Source organism: Drosophila arizonae, chromosome X (genome assembly GCF_054131065.1).
Source record: "Drosophila arizonae isolate 15081-1271.41 chromosome X, UAZ_ARI_1.0, whole genome shotgun sequence".
In the NCBI taxonomy this organism is placed as follows: Eukaryota; Metazoa; Arthropoda; class Insecta; order Diptera; family Drosophilidae; genus Drosophila; species Drosophila arizonae.
This window is the reverse complement of record NC_142927.1, coordinates 26,950,728-26,963,347: the sequence shown is the minus strand read 5'-3', so window position 1 is coordinate 26,963,347 and position 12,620 is coordinate 26,950,728. Positions and strand designations below refer to the sequence as shown.

The 12,620-nt window shown below is 44.1% G+C and overlaps 1 protein-coding gene across 6 annotated transcripts in view; it reads right to left on the bottom strand.

Annotated features, from left to right (window-relative positions):
- The window catches only part of PsGEF (Protostome-specific GEF), a 28,707-nt gene that overhangs the window by 2,591 nt on the left and 13,496 nt on the right, over positions 1 to 12,620 (bottom strand). For 2 of the 6 annotated variants that reach the window (XM_089473820.1, XM_089473819.1), the window contains 8 exons: positions 9,819 to 10,298; positions 6,806 to 8,587; positions 6,617 to 6,732; positions 5,799 to 5,880; positions 3,640 to 4,272; positions 2,395 to 2,936; positions 1,289 to 1,990; positions 1,024 to 1,213 (listed from right to left, as the gene is read on the bottom strand). In XM_089473820.1, the coding sequence (XP_089329946.1) occupies positions 1,024 to 1,213; positions 1,289 to 1,990; positions 2,395 to 2,936; positions 3,640 to 4,272; positions 5,799 to 5,880; positions 6,617 to 6,732; positions 6,806 to 8,587; positions 9,819 to 10,298 (4,527 nt within the window). The remainder of the gene's footprint in view (positions 1 to 1,023; positions 1,214 to 1,288; positions 1,991 to 2,394; positions 2,937 to 3,639; positions 4,273 to 5,798; positions 5,881 to 6,616; positions 6,733 to 6,805; positions 8,588 to 9,818; positions 10,299 to 12,620) is intronic. The other 4 variants (XM_089473821.1, XM_089473817.1, XM_089473818.1 and 1 more) reach the window with 4 other exon arrangements.

Genomic DNA, 12,620 nt, shown 5'->3' with positions numbered 1-12,620 from the left:
TATAATATTAAGAAAAATAAATATTAACAAATTAATATACAAACACAAATATTGAAGAGCGAAAGATAAATAAAGGCATATTAAGGAAGAAATCATAAGTAAAAGCTGCTTCCAAAGAACTCCTATTTGAAATATTCACGGGAAAGAGATTAAAAACTAGGGAATTAATACAATAGCAAGCTAAATGCTTAAAGTAGAAAATGGTAAAATAAAAAGGCAATGCTATGAATGATATTGAAATTATGAAGTGTTAGTAAAAAATATGCTATATGTAAAAGAAGAAAATACGCAAAGAAAAAACAAGCATATAAAAACGTAAGCGTCTAGATATCAATGTTAAACAAAAAGTACTGTCAATCAAGTATAAGAAACCGTCTAAAAAATTATTGGGCAAAAAATACAAACAGTCAAATAGAAAGAAAATATTGCAGATGCAAATTCAAAGAAAAACGGTTTGTAAAGAAATACCACGGAGTTAATATAATGGATAGAAAGCAATAGGTCGGAGTATTGCAGTGGGGTGCAACCGACTGCGTGATACTTTATTCGCAATTTGTATTTTAGAGTATTGAAGATGATTCGTTGGCGAATCCGCCATATCATTCTGATCTTGGATCTCGGCGAGTATAACTTCCATCTTGCAACTCGCTAGCACTGTAACTAATAGGATTTCTGATATACCGGAATACGCATTTTCCGCCGTAGTTGGCGTATGGGGTGCCGTGACAGGCCTATATTATATTTTAAGTCTCTCGCTGCTATTGAAGTAGAAATGTTCATACAAACGGATAACAAGACGGACATTGCACAAACACGGTAAATACATACATATATACTCCATTTTACCTTTGGAAAGGGAGAATAAGAATTAAAAGGAATGTAAAGCCAAGCCAAGAGATATAAGCAAGAAAAGCCAAGGAAGGCAATGAATAAACAAATACTACGAGAGTATAGCAGGAGAAAGAACGGAGAGATCAAAGGTGTAAACGAAGTAAGACCAAATGGAGTCGGGTCACGACTTACGTTATCTTTACGTGGCGACATTTGTGCCATGTCCGCATTGTCCGGCGCCTGCCTCAGCAGCTGCTGACTGCCGTGCAGCTGCAGCTGCGACTGGGAGTCGCCACCGAGTGTGCTGTCGGAGTTGTGGGGATTGTTGCTGCTGCTGCCGCTGGCTATTATCTCCGAGTTGCGGCGCTTGATAAAGTTGATTCTGCATAGAGGAAGATCGGGTTATGGGGCACACTAAATATATGTGCGTGTGCCACATGTGGCATCGGAAACGTACAAACGGTTTGATTTGCCCACTTCGGTTTCGAGGCACGCTTCAGTCATTGTTCTTGTTGCTATTGTTGTTGTTGTTGTTGTTTGTGTTTGTGTTGTTGCTGCCACTGCGTCCATCGAAGTAGTACTCATCGTCCTCGTCAGAGAGACTACTGCTGCTGCTCGGCTCGTTGTCGAGGAACAGTCGCGTCTCGTTGCCATCGTCGTCGTCGTCGTCGTCGTTCGCATTTTCGTTGCGGTTGTCCCGGATGTCGCCTTGACTCGATAGCCACTCTTCGATTGAGACATGCAGTATATCTTCTCGCGTCTCGCTAAGATTTCCAGATCGCCTAATTTGTTCGCGCCGCTGCTGCTGTTGCAGCTTGTGCTGCTGTCGACGCCGACGCCGCTCGCGCCTTCTGCTCGACCCACAGATGCAGAACTGCTCCATGTATTTGGACTTGGATGCTGGCGTTGTGGACCGGCGACGCCGGCACGAGCTGAACCAGCGGCGCGCGGACTTCCGTGGCTGCTGCTGCTGTGACTCCTCTGGCCGGACGTGGTCGCCACGGCGGGACGTGGTCGCCGGTTCACCGTCGGCGTGTCCATCTTGGAGTTGCGTTGTTGAGAGTACGATATGACAGCCTCTTTTGGCTGCACCCGATTCGTGGCTGAACGACTCAATAAATCGCGACCCGTCAGACGATGAAATGTGGAGAGGTCGTGCCTAAAACGGAAAGTGAAAGAGAGGGCGAGAGAACGAGAGACAGATATAAGTAGCTAGTCAAAAAGGCTACATAATAAGATGATTGATAGACTGACCGACCGATGGCCTGGATCTAGAGATCTGGAGAAATCTGGATAGGTCATGCTTCAAAAAGAGTCAAGAAATCAGCTTTAGCTCCATATCTAGCCAGTCTTACATAATAAGATGATTGATAGACTGACCGATTGATTGCCTGGATGTGGAGAGGTCTTGCTTCAGAAAGAGTCAAGGAATCAACTCCTTACCTAGCTAACTGATAAATTGAATAGCTAACTGATTGACGAAGAAAGAGCTAATATCTTTCATATCTTAGACGAGTCTAACTGTAAGCATGGCTTGAGCTGTTTATGTGGCCTCGAACTTACCCCAGAATAGTTGTTAGATCTGGACCAGGCTCGTAGCAGATCAAGTCCTCGTCCCCGAGTATGTCGTGGTTGAGAGCCAACCGCATTTCCAGCCTTGGACTTAAGCCGCAGCCAACGTGCGGCGGTGGGGCAGCGGCCACTGAACGAGTATCGGCTGCGTCCGGTACGGCTGGCGCCAGAGCCGGCACCGGGGCCGGCGCCGGCTCCTTGGCCGCTGGCACCGCTGCAGCTGGGCTGCTCGCCGTGCTGGTCCGCATCGGCTTTGCTGTCCTCGAGGCTGTTGCTGATGAAGTGGCTGAGTCTGCCGGCACTGCGGTACCCAGCAGGCAAGTCTCGATTATCGTTGACGATGGGCGTTTTGGGCCTGCCGACGGTCCCGTCGATGCCCCCGATGCCGCTCCCACTGACGGTGCAGAGGTTCTGGTACTCGCAGGCGTTGTCCTTGACCCGATACCGATTGTGGGCGAAGCGCTGGCGGCGCCGGCGGCAGCCGCCGAACAGCCACTGTCAGCAGTAGCGCCAGATTTTCTTTGAGGTGGCTGCTAAACACCGAAAAGAAGATCGATTATTCAAAAACAAATTCCTTGCACTACCAACTAATAATCGTTGCTGTTGAAGAACCAAAAGATTAGTTGTCAATCAAAATAGAATTTGCTGAGTTGAATCCCATATCTCCTATCTATTATTTAAGTCAAGAACTGTTAAAGCAAGTAATAAGAGAACATTACTTCATGAGGAAACGCTTATACGTAAGTATATTAGTTCATTATATGAAGTTCATCTCAGCAGTAAGACGTTTGATTTTCGTACAAATACCTATACAAATTCCTACAATCGATCATACCTAGGAAAGCTAGCTTATGCATATGTTCACAAATCTAACAACTCTCTGCCTCTTTTGAATTTCTTAGGTATAACAGCTCTATAACTAGCTAGTTCTACACATTAAGAAAAAACAATTGAATAAACTGATAAGTACTTTCGATAAGAACATGATCCATAGATTAACAATATTCAGTTGGATGGAAGTCAAAAGCTAAGATTAGTTGGAATTCAATAGGTCTTCTAAATTGTATTCATGGTAATGATGAGAGAACAAACACACACATAAGCATAGCTATAGAAGAAAGAAAGAGAGAACGAATACACACATAGAACTATGGCGAAGAGGATGATGTGGGTAGATGGGTTCTACAAAGTTTGGTTAAAGAGGGATCAGCTTGGAGTGTGATTTAGTTGGCTTACCGTTTTGGCCGGTGCAGCGCTTAGATTTGTCTGCGTGAGCAGCAGACGACGAGGCGGCGGCGGTGGTGGTATAAATCTCGGTGGCTTGACGTTGGCTCTGGTGGCGCAGCTGATAGTGCCGCTCCCGCTGCTGGTTGTTGTAGTAGTCGATGAGGGAGCTCGACTCGCCGTCGTCGCTGCTGCCGGCCCCGAGATCCGCATCCCCATACTCGTCGTCGTCGTCGTCGTCGTCGTCATCGTCATCATCGTTGCTGTCGCCGACGTCGACGACGGCGTCCTTGCGACTGTTGTCGTTATCGTTGAGCTCGTCGTCGTGGATGATGCCGCCATAGTCGCAGACGCGCGCTGTTCGAGTAGATACTCGCAGGATGAGGCCACTGGCGGTAGCGGTGGTGCTGGAACCTCCAAGGGGGTCGGCGTCGTAATGGCCGTGGTGGGTAACAGCATGATGGTGGTGGTGGTGCGGCTGGAGCTGCTGCTGCTGGTTGTCAGCGGCCGTGGGCCCAGCGCTGTGGTGGCCAGATTCGGCTGCAGGCGCTCCTCGCTCGAGTGTGGATCCGGCTCCTCCGGCTCCTCGTCGCTTGAACTTCCAGCCGAATCCTCTAGGTAGTGGCCATTTGTCGTTGCTTCCCCCTACCAATTGTTGGGAATAGAATTCAACTAATCAATTCTGGTTTTGATAAAGCATCCAGCTTGCACTTGATGGGGTTTATGAGTGATTCGTTTTGTTGGTTCTGGTTCATAATTTTAGCAGATTTTGATTGTTTTTGGTTTTAGTATTTTCGAATTTCGATTTGGATTCGTTTGATATCGATTCGGATTCGGATTCGGATTCGGATTTGGAAATATATTGTATATTGGCTTTTGCATGATTTTGACATATTTGGTGCATTCATTTCGATTGTCAATCGTTGTCAATCGCTCGCGGGTCTCTGTCCTGGCGTGTGATGTTTATGAGCTCGCAGTATTGCAGGTTTGGCTAAAGCTTCACTAATTTCACTACGACTTTCTATATATTGTATATATTAAAATATATTGATATACATATATGTATAGACACAAACCAACAAACACACACATACACATATTAAATACAGTTAGTTAACAACAACGAGAATGGAATACATTGAAAGCGAGTGGCAAATGTTTTACAGTTTTACAATTTTACAGTTTACAGAGTGCGAAAAGTATTTAATGTTTGATGTATGTATGTATGATTGATTGATTGATTGATTCGATTCAAGATGACAAGCATGATGATGATGAAGATGATGTTGGTGATGTCAAGCGGTTGGCGCACATTTGTGTTGTTAATGTAGCATATGAAAATAAAAGACAAGAAACACAAGTCAATCAAAAATTCGATCAATCAAGTAGAGAATTGATTGATTGCAATGCATGCGGTGCACTGTATAAGTCGAGTATGCATTTGCAGCATAAGAGGTCCCAAAGAAAATGGCGTTAACAACATTTATGTTGACATTCAACATTGAAAATAAAAAATTGAAAAATAGAAAATGGAACATGGTAAAGTTTAGTTTGAGACAAGTAATTGTGCTGTAGTCGGAAGTGCACGACTACGAGATACCCTGAACGTTGCACAGAATTGATATTTGAACCATCGTAGCCTGCGAGACACCCACCTATAGAGACACCCACACATATACACACATATATAAGTTAGTTATTGAATAACCTCAGCTCTAGATGCATATAAGATAAGATAAGATAAGATAAGATAAGATAATGAAAGCGCAAGTATCGAGAACTTTGAATTTACTCAATGAAAAGATATTCCGAAATATGAAAAAAAAGATCTAAATTTATTTACGTGACGGATAGATATTTTGACTCAGATGGACTTGACAAATAGATAAATCAAGTATATTAAAACTTTACAAAGTCTGTCTTGTTTCCTGCTGTTTTTATGCTCAGGTTCAGGATATACAAAATATTTGCTTGAATCGAGCTGAAAAGATGCTGAAAGTTCGGTTTGCATGATCTTCCCTTGCCATGCCAATAAAATAATAATTCGAAATGAAGTTGAGTAAAAGTGTTGAAATGTGATTCGATCCTTTGTCAATTATTGAGCTTCGATAGTATTTAAGTTTATTTTATTTATATTATTTGTCGATTGATTTGTTCTAAATACGACCCACCTTTTTGATATCGTCGCTGTCCTGTTGGGTTTTCTCTTCGTCGCTTTCGGTCTCCTCCTCGAACAGGGGCTCAAGACGGCGTCTAAGCATTACAAGTTACGATATACGATTCGATATACGATATGAGATGTAACGATTTTTTTTTTTTTTTTTTTTTTTTTTTAAATTTTTGAGCGTGTGATGAAATGATATAAATTTTGGAATTGAGCAAAATGTTTATACATGTATATATATATACTATACGATATATATAGTTTATATATATGGTATATAGCACTAAAATGTTTGCAAAAAATACTCGTATATAAGTTAGCTATGATTACACTCGACTAGGCACTACGGAAGGATGAGACTAGTTCTTATGGTTGGGTCGGCTGGTCTGTACCAAGAAAAGAAAAACAAAAACTCAAACTAAACTAACCCAAGATGATCAAAGAATGTCTATATAATATATATATATATCGAACTCAGATATTCTAAAATGGATAACGAATTGAACTGAATTGAAATGGGTTTCTTTTTGTTTTGTTTGATTGGGATTACTTGTGTGTATAGAGTTACGAAAGAACGCAAGAAACACCTGTAAAAACTACGAAAAAAAGACAAACATTTAAGAGATGAAGAATATATAGATATGTACGATTACTCGAATACTAAATAAATGAGAGCTCTAAAGATCAGCTTAGCTGCTTAAGTGTACGAAATAGTGTCTAGGGCATCTAACAATTTGAGCTAGTCATTGCTATCTCTTTCGCGCTCTCGCTCGCTCGCTCTGTGTGCTGCTATCTCACTCTAGTGTGGATATCGATGTTCCTTACCGTGGCAGCAGTCCGCGAATGGTGCTCGCTGTCATGGGCGGCGCCATCAACAGCTCATCCATCATCAGCTCCGTATCGTCGTCGTCGTTCAGCGAGGTGCTCGACTTGGTGGGTGACTGCGGGTGACAAGGGTGTGTTAGAGGCGCTTGGAGGGAGGGTGGAGGGGTAGGTGTATGCATCATCACTTACCGAGTGCGTGTTCTCCGAGTTGATCAGCTGCATATCGTCGTTGTCGCCCCCACTGGTGGGCGTGCCCCAGACCTCCTCACCACTGGTGGCGCCCGAGGTGCACTCGTCCATCTGCTCGTCCGTCTCGGAGGCCGTCTGATTGGCTCCCTGCTGGGCCTGCTGCTGCTGCTCGTTGGCGTTCCAGCGACCCAGGTACTTGTCAATGAAGGCGCGCGACTCCTCGAAGAAGGACATCTTGTCGGTGACGAAGGCCCCGGCGCGATTCGTCCACGCGCCACTGGCCAGCACATCGCCATTGGTCAGAGTTGCGCTGGAGCAGTTGGCCGTCAGCTCATGCAGGTTCTGGGCAAGCGCCTTGTCGGCCGTGGCATCATCCACGTCGTCGTCCTCGTCGCCATCGTCGTCGTCGTCGCCATCGTTGTCGGCCTCGTGCTCGAGCTCCTCGTTGAGGCCGTTCTGCGCATAGGGCTCCAGGTCGTCGTCCAGCTCGTCGGAGGGCAGCTTCTCGAGGCTGGACATTGTGCCGAAGCGCCGCAGCGCGCTGCTCATGGGCCGATACGGCGGCTCCTCCTCCAGCGGCGACTCGTCGCACGAGTCCTCCGGTATATTCTCAATGATCGCCTGGCGGGGCTGCTTGATTGCCGTGGTCGTCACCTGATCCATGCCCGCCGTACCGCCGCTGTTGTCCCACACGTGCGTGCTAGTCTTGGTGAGCACCGCGTCCGGCGTGGGCGGCACCACTGCTATGGTGGGTGGGGTCGTCTCCTCTGCCTGGCCGCACAGCTTGGCAGTCGGCGCGAACTGCGCCAGCCCGATCAGCATCAGCGACAGCTGCTCATCCTCCTGCTGCTGCTGCTTCTGCTGCTGCTGTGTATGTTGTTGTTGTTGCAGCTGCACTGAGCTCGTCTTCTGCTTGGGTGACTCTAGCAGCTTGCACGTCTGGTGCTCCATCTTGTCCGGCGCCAGCTGGCTAAAGTCCTCCGGAGTGCAGCGACAATGGCAAGTGCTGGCGCCGGCGCCGGCGCTGGTGCTGGAGCTGCGTTCAGTGTTGCGCATAATGCGAGCCGTTTCCGTAATGGTCACAACGGCCTTCACCTGCTGACGCACTGGCTCCTGGCACAGCTGCGCCACGACTCGAGCGCGCCTGGGCGGCGGCTGTGGCGACCCCGTTGCTGAGGCGGAGGCGGAGGCATTGGCAGAGACGGACGCGGAGGCGGAGGCGGAGACAGAGGCGTTCACTGAGGCAGAGCAGTGACCGTTCGGCAGTGGCTGCGCCGTCTCTAGAGCTCGTAGCTTGGCGCTGCTGCTGCTGCTGTTGGGCATGGCGTTGACGCTGTCGTCTGTCGCCTCTGATTGGGACAGCGACAGTTCGTCGGTGATTAGTTGGGCCACATCGCTCTCCGTGTCGCCGGTCTCGCGCCGACTGCTGCTAGCGACTACCTTCGAGGAGAGCTCCCCGGTGATGGTGCTGCTGGAGATGCTGGTCACGCTGCCGGTGCCCGTTCCACTGCCAGCCACAGCTGCCTGTCCGGCTACCCCAGCTGCTCCAGCGGTTGCAGCTGCAGCTGTGCCGTTCAGCTTGCAGCAGCGGTTGGGCGAGGATTGACTGTGCTGCACCTTCAGCGAGTTGCACAGCAGCGACGAGCCACCTGCCCCACCCGCCTCGGCTGCAGCCGAGCCACGCCCCCCGCTGCCGCTGGCACCGCTCTGCTGGCAGTTCTTGTGGCAGTGACGGCACACCGCCAGCTTGTCGAGCACAATGGGACTGGAGCGCACGGTGATCTAAGCGGATGAAGCCACAAACCAAATACCAAATAATCTAGCAATACGTTCTACATGGATATTAGCTACAAGAGATGGGCGAAGGGCACGCAAGAATCGATATGTTTCCTAAATACCTCAATAAGATACAAGCGCTTTGAAAATGGAAATTCAAGGTGTGAATTTCATCTTATAGATATGTACGTATATATGATATAGATATATATGTATGTAATTGCAATACCGATATATTATTATCTCTGTCTGTCTGTATCTATCAGACTATCTCTATATATACGTGTGCATAATCTAAGGACTTGATATGTGCCCAAGCTATCACAAGCTATCATTAAAGTCCTTTCATGTTCATAAGATTGATCTGACCTTAGATACCTAGCATTTTTTGCTCTATATACGAGTTTTCAGAACTGATTTTCAGGCATTCTTTTATGGGGTCTATTAAGAGGCTTATTGCATTCTTAATGTGTATTGATATCTTCTAGTTTAACTGCTCCATTCTTATGCCTCCTTTATAATAATTTCCTTACTATACCCTCTCTACAATATATACTATATAGAAGTCCTTTAAATGTTTTCTTTAGCTCTAGGTATTTAATTCAGATGTATAGATCGTACTGAAATGTATATATACTATATATACCGAATTTGAATACCACAGCGTCTAAAGAACTTAAGATATAGACAATATATATATTTCATATGATATTATATACATATATAGAAAAAACTCGAATAGAAGTTATGTTATTAAATGATTGTACCTATTATACATTATGAATACCGTTTAATGGAAGTTCTATCTGAACTAAAAGCTAACTGAAACTAGCCTGAAACTAAAGAGAGAAATCCAAGACCTATGGAATGTACTAATACGCCCATAAGCATTAGAATGGAATGGATATATGCAGAACTGAATTAACAAGTAACTAGAATAGACAGTTGTCTAGGAGCCCGGATTTTAGTGCACCCCGAATTATGAAAGAGTCTTTACCACCTTTACAAATATGAAACTCCAAAGTGAAAGTAAAAAAGGGGGACCAAATTAAAGGCTGTCAAGGGCCTCGTTGAGGGTTAATCCGGCCCTATACATATGTATGTACAATATAACAAATAGAAAGCAGTATGTATGACCGATAGATCTAAAATTCCTTGTGTTTGATTCGCGATCTTCTCAAGCATTCGGAATCTTGTGCCCATCTCTTGAGGTGAAATATACTAGGGAAAAACATACCTCACTCACCTGGCTGTCAGATGTGGTGCTATGCGATTGGCTGATCTGGCTGGTCACCACCTCCGCCTCCGAGTAGATGTCCGAGGCGGCGCTCAGGCTCATGCTCAGCTCGTCGACGCCGCTCAGGCGCTTGCCCCCGAAGTTGGGCTTGGCGGAGAGGCCGCCGAGCTCCTTGGCCAGGTTGAGCTCCTTGGTGCGCTTCTCCAGCTGCTGGCGTGTCCAGTAGATGATGCGCTCGTCCTGCTCGCTGTCGCTGTTGAAGATCAGCTGCTCGTCCTCGGCGCTAATGTTCTCCTGGGAACGGGCAATGGCCGCCAGTCGCGCCTGCTGCTGCTGCTTGTCCAGCTGGCCCTTCATCCAGTTGGCCAGGTGCAGGGCACTCGACCTCGGGGTGCCCGTCTTATTCAGGATGCGGCACTTCTCGTCAATCAGCAGCTCGATCTGCTCGACATGGCCATGGCCAAGGCTGGGGCCGCGCTGCTGCAAGAGGCGCTTTGTTTAGCTTGAAGCTTAAAGCTTGAGTTGACCTAGCCATGCCCCGCCCCAAACCAACCGCAACCACCACCCAGACGCACAACCACAACCACACAGAGCTGCAGCTGCCCGACGTTGATTGCAAATTAAAAATTTGTGATGGGCTCAAATTAATATGAAAATTTTGGTTAAAATTGTTCGCTATTGACTTATGTTTTTGCTCATAAATTCTTCTTTTTTGTTGTTTAGTATTTTAAGCTAGTTATTTGTTGCTTGACTTTGGCATTTATGGTTTCATTAGGTACTTTGCGATATTTTTCATTTATTATTTAAAATTAATTTTTAGTATTTATGTTGGCTTTGCTATCGAGAAACAGAAACAATAAAAACGCGCGATCTGTGGTCAGAGGCCATCTTTGATTAAAAACGCTTGCACTTGCAGAGGTTCAGACTGCGATAACGATAACGATAAAGATAACAATAACAAATCGAAGCATAAATCATAAGTATGAAAGTAGAAGCGACAGAAGTATTTTGTAATGGAACTTAAACTAAACTAAAATTGAGGCCATCACAATTTTTAATTTATCAATTTTTTTTTTAGTTTTTCTACTTTTTTTTTTTTTGGTTTTCTGGTCAAAACAATTTTGAGCGCAGGATGAACCGGGACCGGGATAGTATAAAATTCTTTTTTTTCTCTATTTTTTTAATATATAGAATAGTTGTTGGGCAACGTACAGAGTGGTACAAAGTGAGTGCTCGGTGGGTTTGTTTTTTATTTGGTTGGAGAATCGTATTTTTTTTTTTTTTTTTGGTTAGGAATTGAAATAAAAAGAACATCACAAGCGTTTTTAGTCAAAGACTTTTTTGGTTTTTATTATTCATCGTTTCTCAACTCAACTGAACTCAATTGAACTAATCTTAACTCATCTCAAATCATCTCATATATATAAGTCTTGCACTTTGCTGGCAACTCAAAAGCATCTAAAAAGGGAAATCAAAAGTTTTTAAACATATCCTAGATGAGCATTTGTCACACTATGCATGACAAATGCTGATTCTTAATACTTCTGTATATATGTATACATACATTTATTTATATATATACATATATAGGGGGTATATAATGTACTTTGTATATATGTGAGATTACATAATAGTTATATATAGCTTAATGCGAAAAAGGGAAAACACAAATAAACTACGGCTACGGCAACACAAATTTGCTCATTGGGGCGCCGCGTACACGTGGCGTATACACGATATTTCATTTTAGAAGGCTATTGAGCCAACTGTGTGTGTAAGTGTGTTTGTGTGCGTGTAGTGAGATTATATCAAATCAACGTATGTGTGCTGATGCATGTTGAATTTCTTATGTGTTCAGATTATATCAAATTAGAGCTCAGCGCAATGCAGTCGCAGCTATTGAGGTCGCACAGTGGCCCAAAAACTATCTTCATATGCTCATATACATATCAGAAACTGTTGCTGCAAATTAATTTAAATGAAACATAGACAAATAAATGTGGCTTAGAAACGAGGTCTATTATCTTGAACCTTTCATAGAATTTTGACACTTTTTATGCTTCACTTAAGTATTGAGAATTACTTATGAGAATTCCTAATGATTTCCTAATAATTTAATGAATTTTAATCGAAAATCTAGCAGAAAAAGATCTATAATAAAAATATGCTAATTATTTTGAGCTACCGGAAGTAAGAATAATCAAAACTTTGCAGCTTGAGCTAACTGCCAAACAGAAGTGAGAGAATTATATGAGTGAAGAATATAAATTTTCTTATTGCACATAAACAACGTTACTAATGTCACTATTACACTTAAGCTCTGTCAAGGCCAGCATAAATCAGTTCAAAGCCGCAAAGGCGGCGCTAATGAAATGCGTATGAAACGTGCCCAGAAAAGTATGCTACATATTTTTGCCAATTAGAAAAACTTTAATTGCAAACATGACTCAGCTTGAAGGCTTAATTTCCTTGAGGGCATGCAAAATGCAAATTTCCATATTTGTGTGTGTTTGCTTTTGTGTAGGTGTCTGCATGTGTGTGTGTGTGTGTGTGTGTATTTATGGAGTTACGACTTTATTACACAAGGCAACAAAGTGCGAGTCATAACAGTAAATAATTGACAACGACGTCTTTATCAGAGATACATCTATATATGTATATATATATATATATATATATACATATATATATATAGTATATAGAAAGACAATTAGTATTATGTACCAATGATTATTGCTAAGTAACATACATTTTCGCTAAGTGTACGTCTGGACGCTGGAGTCTGAGCAAAGATTGTTACAG